The 12,010-nt window shown below is 39.7% G+C and overlaps 1 protein-coding gene across 5 annotated transcripts in view; it reads left to right on the forward strand.

Moving 5' to 3' along the window:
- Positions 1 to 437: 437 nt before the first annotated feature.
- apbb1 (amyloid beta (A4) precursor protein-binding, family B, member 1 (Fe65)) overlaps positions 438 to 12,010 on the forward strand; it is a 29,302-nt gene continuing 17,729 nt past the window's right edge. For 2 of the 5 annotated variants that reach the window (XM_085243890.1, XM_085243887.1), the window contains exons 1-14: positions 438 to 630; positions 1,216 to 1,868; positions 2,406 to 2,611; positions 2,697 to 2,756; positions 3,652 to 3,731; positions 3,807 to 3,873; positions 4,128 to 4,274; positions 4,570 to 4,697; positions 6,929 to 7,043; positions 7,173 to 7,257; positions 7,342 to 7,422; positions 7,537 to 7,652; positions 8,389 to 8,565; positions 8,733 to 8,866. In XM_085243890.1, coding sequence (XP_085100016.1) covers positions 1,238 to 1,868; positions 2,406 to 2,611; positions 2,697 to 2,756; positions 3,652 to 3,731; positions 3,807 to 3,873; positions 4,128 to 4,274; positions 4,570 to 4,697; positions 6,929 to 7,043; positions 7,173 to 7,257; positions 7,342 to 7,422; positions 7,537 to 7,652; positions 8,389 to 8,565; positions 8,733 to 8,866 — 2,027 coding nt within the window. In that variant the 5' untranslated portion in view covers positions 438 to 630; positions 1,216 to 1,237. Of the gene's footprint in view, positions 631 to 1,215; positions 1,869 to 2,405; positions 2,612 to 2,696; positions 2,757 to 3,651; positions 3,732 to 3,806; positions 3,874 to 4,127; positions 4,275 to 4,569; positions 4,698 to 6,928; positions 7,044 to 7,172; positions 7,258 to 7,341; positions 7,423 to 7,536; positions 7,653 to 8,388; positions 8,566 to 8,732; positions 11,250 to 12,010 lie in introns of those variants that run through there. The other 3 variants (XM_085243889.1, XM_085243886.1, XM_085243885.1) reach the window with 3 other exon arrangements.

The raw sequence follows: 12,010 nt of genomic DNA on the forward strand, positions 1-12,010 counted from the left end.
AACACACACAGATGCAACCCCCCCCCCCCAAAAAAAACCTCTTCTTTTTTTTGTATTTTTCCACCTTTTTGGAACCCTTCCGTCTCCTTGTGGTGCGATTTTGCAGCTCTTTATTGATTCTTTTATTGCGTCTAACATTGGTCATTTTTATTAATTTCAGGTGTTTTGTGGTCACTTTTGCATCTCTCTGTGGTTGTTAAATTCAATTTGAGCCTGTTTTTGGCCAACTTTTGCTTCTTTTTGATGTCATCTTCATCTCCCTGTGATTATTTTTGCATGCCTTCTTTTGTTATTTTACTCGTTATGGTTTCTTTCTTGGTTAGACCGGGAGCTGCTTACCCTGCGACCTGTATGCCCCCTCCCGCTCAGCGTCTAATCAATATTTGTGTGTGAAGTGTGAAGGACCGGTTTTCCTTCATTGGGTCTGCCTCCTGCTCTGTGCCTGAGTGGCAGCAGTGGGCTCTGGCCGTGACGTTAATCCGTGACGCAGGTTCGCCCTCCATCACTAGCCGAGCCCACAGACAGAAAACACCACCTAGAAACCGAGCGAGAGCCCTCACGATCTTTGGAAATATGTAGTTACGCTACACATTTTAGCGCATTTCGACGACAAAGGAGTTTGGTGAGCTGGTGAGTCAAAATTTTTAATAAAAACAGTGCTGCTGCAGTCACTTTGCTTCTGCAGTTTGGAAATGTTAGCTAGCCAACCGAGAAGCTAACATTAGCCTAGCAAAGATGTCGGTGATGGCGGACGGTGCCCGTTATTTCCAACTGCGGCGATGTTATCTAACAAGTAAAACCACGGTATTTACCTAGGTTTTATTAAACAATCATGTGAGTGAACCTAAATAATGACCCAGGTTTATACAGGCTCTTTACAGCGCCCGTTTATCTAAAAATGAAAAAGGTCGTGTTGGCAAATGGAAGGTGAAGCTGCTGAAGTGCGTTTTGTATTCGCCTGAAACCAAACAGTGAAAGTTGCCAGTAAAATGACCAACCCGGAATACACGAACAAGAAACGGACTTCATCCTTCATATTTTTAAACATTATTACTTCGCTGATTCAACATTTAACGGCCACTGTGAAATATTTGAATGTATTTGTATCAAGTGGTCGTTCTATATTTGAGAAACCTTGATGAGAATCTTTGCTAAAATCACTGCTAACTAGTATGCTAAAGGCAATGCTAATGTATTTTTTCCTCTCTCTGTCAGAGCAGCTACATGGACAGTTACCATGGGTGGTCATGATGATGAAGATATGACATATGTTGTGAATAAACAGAAGCAAGACGAAGAGCTAAAGAACAAACTGAATGACGGCAGCCACTGGTGCGACCAGGAGTCCACCGGCAACAATGCCAAGTGGGTCAAGGAAGGCCAAAACCAGCTGCGGAAAGTAGCGGAGAACCAGCAGGACCAAGACCACAACTGCAATATCAATCAGAATGGGAACAGGGAAGACTTCCCTCACCAGAACACCACTCAGGAAGATCAACAGGGTAACGAGGAGCAGACCAAGTCTCCCAAAATCGCAATGACCCCTGGTCTCAGTCAGGAGGAGTCAAAGAACATCCTTAATGAGCCGCTTCTCATTGACACCCTGGAATCCACAGAAGAGAAAGATAAAGAGAGAGAAGAGGATGATAAAGAGAAGGAAAGTAAATTGGAAGACGATGAAGAAACATCAGGTGACACCAGAGGAGAGAAACTGGCAGAAGAAGAGAGTAATGTGGAGTCTCAGAGAGTGGGGAGGAACGCTTGCCTGCTTTTTTCCAACATGAACGGGACACCAAGTGATGAAGAGTCCAGCTGGCCTGCTCTGTCTCAGGACAACACAGCTGACAGCTCTCCAAATGGCAACAGAGGTAAAAACTAAACAAAACATACAAGGTGTTTAGACAACTTTATGTTGTAGCTTGTGCAGATATTAAAAAATCTGAAGAATACACTCTGTTTATTAGCATCATACTGCAGCTAACAAGAAAAGCCAAAACGGTCAAAATAGAAGCAACACAGGATGATTTGGCTGCTAAACATATCAGTAAAAAAGAGACTCCTGGAAATAGTGAATTATCATCTCTTTATTTAAATTACAGATGCTATACTTTATTACTTAAATAACTCATTATTTTTAGTTATTATTAGTTTAAACCTTTCCTTTTTTTCCCCCCTTTTAAATACTGCAATATTAGGGGGGTGTTTTTTCTCAGGGGCAAAATTTAGAAAGCAGAACAGCTATTACATCTTCACCAACGCTTCCAAAGGCTGGTTGTGTTGACCAAATCAAAAAAAGTAAAATGTTTTTTTACTTTGTTAATTAGATAATTAATATGCATTTCCATGCATTTAGTTGAGATGAAGTTACCTATAGTAACCTTGGTCTCCTACTTCCCGCCCTTCAGAGTCTTTCTGGGATTCCAGCGCTTTTGAGACGGACACAGACCTGCCCTCGGGATGGATGAGGGTGCGAGATACATCGGGCACGTACTACTGGCACATTCCCACAGGCACCACTCAGTGGGAGCCTCCTTCACCCCTGGGTAAAGTTGGGGACTCCATGATGTCCTCCACGATGTCCCTGGAGACTACGCCCTGCGAGGAACCTGAGGTGAGGTCTAACCAGCATCCTAATTTGACAGAGGCACTGACAAGTAAAACTGTTGTTAACGGTAAGTCTTGTCACATTTTTCCAGGAATCTTGGGCCCAACTGTCCAGCACTGATGAAGGTGCTGGTGAAGGGGAACTGTGGAAGGTAAATCATGGCTAGAGTTTTATTCAACTCACCTCTTTGAAATGTCTTTTGAGTATATTTAGTAGGGTTGTGCGTAACGAGTCCTAGAAGATTAAATGTTGCTGTCATTGCTTAGTTAGAAAAAATTTTCAGTTTATCAATCTATAAGGTGGAAGGTAAGACAGATGTTCTACAGTACTTTGATCTAGAACAAGGATAGTTGTATGTAATACTCAAATAAATCAATGCTTAACTGCATTCGCTAGGTGGGATGCTTACATCCCTGAAGAATGAAAGCTGTTGGTTAGCACATTTAATGTTATTCAGAATCTGCTAACAAACCTAGGTAGTTCCTAGATTCAAGATAGTTTATTGTAATTTTGGATGGTATTTGCAGAAATACACAGGCTGAAATGTTGTTTCTCACCAGCCTCTACAGTGCAATAATCAATAAAAAAAAATAACAACACAGTATCTAACAATCAAGCAGCAGGTTGCCAAGACACTTGGTAAACTCAGGTGTAAACAATCACATTAGGTAGCAGCAGGCCTCTCACAGAGAGGGTGTGCAGTGTTATGCCACACATTTCAGACATTTAAAATAAGATCTGACTATTAAAGAATATGATTCATGGATTAAAAACACCCTAAATACAAACAGACAGTTTTTTTTTGATGGAGACTATTTACCCTAATTCATTAGAATGAATTAGAACTTGATTTTTTTTCCTGAACTTTAAGACTAGCTCACTAGTTAAAGTTTTTGCATTCTCCCATTTAAGACTAGTAAGTTAGTCACCAGGAACAACCCTAAGCCTTATAGTATTTTGGACAATATGACAGAATTTACATACCTTTCATGCATATGTGCTCTGTGATCAAATGGCTCCATCTGCACATAAATGTTTGTCTTTAGGAGGAGGGAGAAGTTGCATCTGATCAAAGTCTGAAGGAGTTTGAAGGAGCAACTTTACGCTATGCATCTATCAACCTGAAGTATGTGGTGTTAAAACTTTCTAATTAGTCAGTGTTAATTTTGGAGATGTTTAACTTTATTTTCTGTCATTGTAGTTATAATTGCTCCCAATCTGAGGATGAAGAGAAGCTTGCTCCACTCTGCACAGACTTAGAAACTAAGGTAAATCATCTGCTTAATTTTAGATTTTTTCAATATGTTCAGAGTAGTTGGGTCTCAGTTTTCATTTTAGAAATGCTGTCACAGAAAACTGGCATTGGAATGGGTCTCAGAGATGTAGGACATATGAAATGTGTAGGGGCGTTGATTATTTATCTATTTATTTACCTACCTACCAAAGATTAATAGTTTTCTGCACATGAAAGAGTTTTTTGTGTCCTAGTTTATACTAATATGCAGCACTTTTGTACTGTCAGTGTTTCGCAGTGCGCTCTCTGGGCTGGGTTGAGATGTCTGAGGACGACATGGCACCTGGCAAGAGTAGTGTCGCTGTCAACAACTGCATCAGGCAGCTCTCTTATCACAAACACAACCTTCATGACACCGCTGGGATCTGGGGAGAGGTAAGATGATTGTAATGACACACGCACACAGATATGTTCATGACATTTTATGTAATGTTCTTTTTAATAAGAATTTCTTTGAATGTGCAGGGCAGAAACATGTTTCATTTAGTGGTTGGTTCCAACCACAATTCGTCTTTGATGATTTGATTGAAAATGATTGATAATGCTCCATTTCCATTTCTAAAATAGTGTTTTGAATTCAAGAGAAATACTTAAAGTACCGTGGGTAACAACATTTTGTAGAAATGTGTGCTTAGTCTGACTTCTCAAACTGAAACGTGTGTTGTGACAGGGTAAAGACATGCTAATGGTCCTGGAGAATGACACCATGAAGTTGATCGACCCGCTGGGCCAGACTTTGCTTCATGCTCAGCCGATTGGCAGCATCCGGGTCTGGGGTGTCGGCAGAGACAACGGCAGGTCAGTATCCACAGCACAAGGGCAAATTGAAAATGGCAGAACTATAAAATGTATTTAACTGCCTTCTTCAGTCAGTTTTGAAAACAAATGTAATGTCATTGGCTCTGCTGTTTTTTATGATACTTAAAAAATATAATTTTTAACTTTAAGCTCATATAATTTTTTTTTTTTTTAATTGGACATGCATTTTTTTCTTCTTTCTATTAAAATGTAGCTCGCATTTGTAATTTGTTTGAGGTGCTCAGTGACAGCATGTTTCTAATGAGGCTATTTAAATCTCAAATTAAATATATCTCCAGGCTTTTTCCTAGGTTAAAATCTACCTTTGGAGGGCATGTAAACCTGATTGGATTTTTTTTTTTAAATATTTTTTTAAAATTTTTTTTGCATTTCCCAATTTTTGAGTTACTTTGAATAGTGACAAGCACAATGTATTTTAAGCTTAAGTAAATTTAACTCCACTTTATAAATGGAGGGGGGCAGATCATATCTTGCATATCACAATCTTGATAACTATCCTGATGGATGCCAAAATGTTTAAATGGAGCGGAAATCCTACTCGGTTTAAGGTTAACTGAAGTTTGCTGTGATGAATTTTTGCATTGAGTGAAATTTAGTTTAGTTGAGTTCCTGAATATTCTTCATAACTTCTGACTGAATAAGCTGCTTTATTTTCCATATTTGAATGGGTTTTTTTTTTTTTGCTGTTTTTGTATTGGGTCCTTACTCAGTGACTTAAAATGATGTGCTGCAGTTCTGAGATCTGGCATGGTGGCTGTGTTAGTCTTTATTTTGCAGCATGCTGCTGCCCTCTGCTGGATTTTTAATAACATTGCCTCCTGTTGCTGATTTCTTAATAATTGTGTATTTCTTTCTTTTCTTTCATGCTGCATTTTCAATCATGAGCAGGGAAAGGTATCCATTAATGATTACTATTCTAAAAACTGTATATAATTCTTGTTGTGTGCCATTTTGTTGTTATTTTCGTGTGTGTCTGTCTAGAGCAGGGCGATGTGACCCAAAATATTTATCACGCTATACATTTGAAAATTTGCAATAACGATATAGGGGCGATCGTGGCTCAAGAGTTGGGAGTTCACCTTGTAATCGGAAGGTTGCCCGTTCGAGCCCCGGCTTGGACAGTCTCGGTCGTTGTGTCCTTGGGCAAGACACTTCACCCGTTGCCTACTGGTGGTGGTCAGAGGGCCCGGTGGCGCCAGTGTCCGGCAGCCTCGCCTCTGTCAGTGCGCCCCAGGGTGGCTGTGGCTACAATGTAGCTTGCCATCACCAGTGTGTGAATGGGTGGATGACTGGATGTGTAAAGCGCTTTGGGGTCCTTAGGGACTAGTAAAACACTATACAAATACAGGCCATTTACCATATAACTGGTGATATAATTGACACTAGACAAAATACAATCAATGTATTTTCACTTAAACAGCAGCTGTTTTTTATGTGCATTAAAGTTATATAAAAATGTAACAGTGCTAATGGAAATTCCTTCCAGCAAGGAATTTGCATTTGGCTGAAATATCCTCAGCATAACCATGTATAATATCCACAAAACCTAAAAAGAGGTTATAAACACACAATACGGTAATATTATGTTGAAGCACAGTACGTATCACTCCGTGAGGCTCCTACCTACAATAGCCGTAATGCTTTGACAATCCATCAAGCGGTGCGGGTTCATAGCTTAGCAAAGTCGTACTAAAACATTTGACAGATTTGCGCCGTGTGCCGCATAAAATCGTTTCGAGCTCAGTAAACACAACCAGAATTCATACATAAGGCACACGGGATTATAAGGGGCACTGTAGATTTTCAGAAAAATCAAAGGATTGATTTTAAGTGTGCCGTATTTTCCAAAAAACACGGTAGCATGCTCTACCAAAAATAGTGCTTTACAAACCAATTCTGGTTTATCTGTTTCATTCAGCGTTCCCTCTTTCGCCCTTCTCATTCTCTGCCGCCGGCATGCTTTTTCTGCCATGTGTGTATGAAAACAAAGGCACTGCGCATGCACGTTTTACCCATATTCTATCACGATATTTCATTTTCTTATCCTTGCCCAACATTATACCGGTATTACCGTGGCCGGCATGATATGGCCCAGCCCTATGTCTGTCTGTGTTTTATGTTCTCGTAAGCTTGTATTTTTAAAACCGTATTTTTAAAAACTGCAGATTTAATAAGCCACTCTGTATGTGTATATAATCTTTCTCCTGCAGGGATTTTGCTTATGTCGCACGAGACAACCTGACCCAAGTTCTGAAGTGTCACGTTTTCCGCTGCGACTCGCCCGCCAAGAACATTGCCACCAGCTTACATGAGATGTGTTCAAAGGTTAGCCCTTATTAGATTTATCATTATGAATTCAAAGAGTCTCCGCTGATTTTGAGTTTTTTTTTTTTTTTTTTTTTTTGTTTTTTAAATTTAATTAAAATTCACAGTTTTTCCCTTATTTAACTTCAGATAATGATGGAGAGAAAGGCCTCCAAGCCAGGGGTGAGCAGGCTCAACTCTGACCCAGGCAAACCTGTGGTCATCCCTGTTGAAGGTAAAGCAAAGTTAGACACTTTGAATGTCCTAATTTCTGAAAGCATAGGAACAAGTTGCATAATGTTTCCTCACTTCTTAACAGAGTTTCCAGCTCCAAAAAATGAACTGTTCCAGCGCTTCCGTGTTTATTACCTGGGCAATCAGCCTGTGGCTAAACCCGTTGGTAAGAAAACGCCTTAAAGTGTGTAACTGCTGTGCTAAATACTTCTATTGTACTTTGTCATGCTGACCGTGTTTGTGATGTGCTGATCATATATTCTGTGTGTGTTCTTTTCAGGTATGGACATAGTCAATGAAACACTAGAGACAGCAATGAATGGCAGAGATAAAAATGACTGGACTCCTGTCTTTGTGAATGTTGCACCAGCCACCCTCACAATACTTTCACGACAGGTATTGGAAAACAGTCTGAACATGACAGAACAGTATGGGGAATTAAAGTCAGTGACTGATTGTCATCTTCACTGGTCCTTTTCTGAGTTGTCATCAGTATGTTTAAAATGTGCGATGAAGTCATCATCAGTGATAACCCTAAACCTAACTCTATTCTGTGGGAATAAGTCATTTTATTTACGTTTTACTTTAATTAAAAGTAATTTAATTAATTTGGGGGCATTAAGCTACACACACAAGAGAAGAACAGTCCTTTTTGCTTTTGTCCGCTTTTCTTTTCTTTTTTTCTTTTTAAAGTTTTGTGAGAAATAGCAGTGATTCTCATAGTCTGGACTCTGATATTTATCACTTGCAGTAACCATCCTAGAGGATAAACTTAAATGTTTTTCTTTTGGAATTGCTTTGAAAATCAAATGATTTTTCTATGACTAGGATTTTGCGATTTACTCTAAAATTACCATGAAATATTTAGATTGTAAGGAGAAACTGAACAGATGAAGCAAAGCCACATACCAAGTGTTACCAAGTGGTACTTTGTTTTCTGACCTATTTGTTTTCCTGAACTCATCTTGTATATTGCTGGTAGTTGAAAAGAACTTATAAGGTACTTGGTTTTCCTCGTGTGATGATCTAGAGTTGTGTCTGAGGGTTAGGGTGGACTGCAGAAGATTTCCACATTTTAACAAATTTTTTTGACTGGACAACCTTTGTATTTTTTATTTTTTTAAAACTCTAGGATGAGGAGGTGCTGTCAGAGTGCAGGGTGCGTTTCCTGTCTTTCATGGGTGTGGGGAAGGACGTCCACACCTTTGCGTTCATCATGGCGGAAGGTCCCCACGATTTCACCTGTCACATGTTTTGGTGTGAACCCAATGCGGCCAGTCTGAGTGAGGCCGTGCAGGCTGCCTGCATGGTGAGTCACATGAAACACTCACCATGAGTCAGCATGAGACTAAACTAAATAAGAGTTCCTGTTTGTCCTTAAGTGGGAAGATAATTTGCCACAGTTGTGGAATCCAGTGTTGAGTCTTGTCTTTGTCACCTTAGACATCCATGTTTGTGGTTTTGTTCTCTTTCAAGCTTCGCTACCAGAAATGTTTGGATGCACGTCCGCCCAGCCTCGCCTCCTGCCTGCCCACGCCTCCCGCCGACTCTGTGGCTCGCCGCGTCAAGAAAGGCATGCAGAGTCTGCTCGGCAGCTTCAAGAGCTACAGGTCAGGATCTCAGTCCCCGTGAGCTCGAGTGCAGATGATACACTGTCCTTTAAACACAGGACCCATCACAACAGCCCCCGTTTCACTCTCACTTGTCCTTCTCTTCATCCTTCTGCCTTACGACTTGTCTCGTCACTTAGTCTACAGTGTGCAGAGTAGTTTGTGGGGAAAATGTGTGTCTGAAAAGATTGCATTTATTTATATATTTTTTTCGGCTTTTACTTTATACAAGAATTTTAAACTCTCATCTCCAAACAGATGAGCCCCTGGCATCAAATGTTGTCTTTGCCGGGACTCCTCCTGTGAGTCTTTAATATTTTTGTGTTTTAACAGAAACAATGCCATGAATGTTGAATATGGATGTATTATATTTTAAATGCAATGCTAGATTTTGCTTGAAAAAGAGGTTGATAAATTCCCTCACACATATGCTCTCGTCCCCTCGTACCCCTCAGTGCAATTATCATCTCCGGCACGCCTCCTTTTCTACTGTTTTAAAGACCGTACTGTAAACCACTTGTGGTCGGTTGGTGTCAGATCCCCAAACTGATTTTCTAAAACATCACAGCATCTCTCTCTCTCTCTCTCTCTCTCTCTCTCACCTTAGGTTGTAACAAAAGAGTTTTAGATGTCTCGGTGATGTGCCACGTAGTCATGTACCCCGCTCCCCGACTCAAACAATGTATTTTCAGTCTTCCAAAGAACTCTACGGTCATCTGTCACATAGTGAGCAAACACTGATTTGAGTGGAGTGTGTTTCTCATTCATTCTGCATGAACATTTGCAAGTTCAGTGCTAGTGTGCAATAATCAGATGTTCCAGTGCGGTTGCCATGCGATTATTTGTTCACTTTATTTGAGAGAGTCTGAAAAGATTTTGAGTGAGGCTAATGGAACAACAGAGCCATGTTTAAAATCATTATATTATGATAGATATAATAGTAATAAAAACAATCTACAAACTCTGGGTTTTCTCAAAGACATTTACCACCAACAACTTCTGAATAGTACTGTAGAAACTCACCACAGGCTGCATGTTTTGATAGCTTAGAGTTTTTGCTGCTTGCAGCATTGTAGTGCTTAAGAGCCATCAGTGTATCCTGTAAATTCTTTCTGTGTTTCTGTATGGTAAAAGAGGAGGCTGGAGCTGATGTGTTGTTTCGTGTTACATAGGCATGTCACTCTAGGTAGTGTCAGTGTTTATCATAAGCTAGCAGTAGAAAGTTAGACTTCCTGTCAGGTTCTTCAACACTGAAAAGTTGAGAGCAAATTGATGTCTGTATTTAGTTTGTCACAGGGAAACCTAGAGATGATCTCTAAGTGGTTTACATTTTTATTCTTTTCCTATGCCAGACTTTAATGTGTGTGGGTACCTGGCCGCTCCAGTTAATGTATTTTTTTATCGTTTTCACACACTACAGTGTACACATTTAAGACGATTTTCACATTAGCTCGTTTAGATTTAGTTTTTATAAAGAACACACTACTAAGCCGAGTTGTATTTTATCTTTGTGTCTGTCAGTGAACAATACTGTATGTAGCACAATAGTAAGTCATCTAATGTTAAAGATGCAGTTTGTGAGATGTTTTGGACACTAGGGGGCGTCTGTTTGACCATGTTGTATAAAAAATAGTTTCACATCAAATGCATCGCCACAAGTAAATGACAACACATAATAATGTAAAAGGAATCCAGAGTTAAAATTGTGTCTGAAATATCTTTAATTCATTAATATATAAAAGATAAATATATTTTATGGAACATTAAACCCCCTTAAATGCATTGGTGCAAAATAATGCACATCTTTTCTCTAAGATAAAGCCATTTTTAAAAAATGATTTAAGCTAACGACTGACGTAATTAGTTTTCTGACTTAGTCTCTTAAATAACACTTTGATATAGTTAAAAGCTAAAATCAGAGGACCAGCACTATGGAAAGTGTTTAATCTATATTTAAAAGATAAAACCAAATGTTGGTGCTTCAGACAAGTGCGACAGTGTCGTTTTAAACAAGTTTTTTAACATCTGTTCATTTGTCTCCATCCAGTTGTGGAAGCAAAGCTCCACGCTGGCCTCTCCATTCGTTCAAACTCACAACACTAAAACTCTTACCAACTGCTTCTTTTATGTGCGTAAAAAATATAACACTACTGAAACTTAGACTACATTGACTCATATTACTGCCTTGTCACTCATGTGTCACTTGGAATTATTGTGCTTTTTCTCCTTCAACGATTGCTGTGTCCAGTCAATGGCAACACTAAAGCCAGATGAGTTAAAGAACATTAGCAGATTAATTTATTTCTGTTCATGTAAATTAGGTGTATAAAATGTATGTATATAAAAGTCACTGCACAATAAATGTGAACATATCATAACTGATTATCTTGTGGTCTTTTAATGTCATTTTTCTGGTTGTGTGAATCCAAGTGTCTCTGGGGAAATTGGTTTCCAAAGGGCAGGATTAGATCCTATAGCCTGAAAATGTCTCCTTGTGGTTGTAGAAGCGTTGGATGGTTTTCTTTCTCTATCAATGCCTTTATCTGCTATTGTTAGCTGGTCCATTAAAATGGAAAGAACCAAGTGCAAGCTGGGTGGCCCTTTTTTGAATATATTGCAAAGCTGCTGACACTAGTGTTACCATATGTATTGACAAAGCAGTCACACAGTGTATTAGCAGATAAGATACAAAACACTAGACACCACCTCCCTCCACCAGTCACCTGTTCAGTTGATATCAGCACTGCTGCCCCCACCTGGTGAGTTCAAAAGGATGGGTTGGGCTGGGTATTGTTTCTCTAAAAGATATCTTTGGAGATCAAAGGTGCGCATAAAGTGGAACCTCAGCAGCAACCACAGCCTGGTAATAATAGGCTCTGCTATCTCCACACAAATATCTGGACTGCTCCGCCAGCGGGATCCTGCAGCAGTTTGGACGGATCAAGGCCCAGGCTGTAATCATTTCCTTTTGAAGAGCTAGACGGGGACTCTGTGCTATGTGACTGATTGACTGCTGTTTGTGGAGATTAAGCATATCAAAGTTTACAGGCATCCTCTGTCCTATTGCATCAGGTGTTAAACGTGTCTGTAAAAACACAAACGATGGCTGCTTTTATGGTCAGTGTGCATGCGGACTAGAACCAT

This window comes from Mchenga conophoros, linkage group LG14 (assembly GCF_057382185.1).
Source record: "Mchenga conophoros isolate Kocher_MC1m ecotype Shallow Benthic linkage group LG14, M_conophoros_male_GT1.1, whole genome shotgun sequence".
NCBI classification, from domain to species: domain Eukaryota; kingdom Metazoa; phylum Chordata; class Actinopteri; order Cichliformes; family Cichlidae; genus Mchenga; species Mchenga conophoros.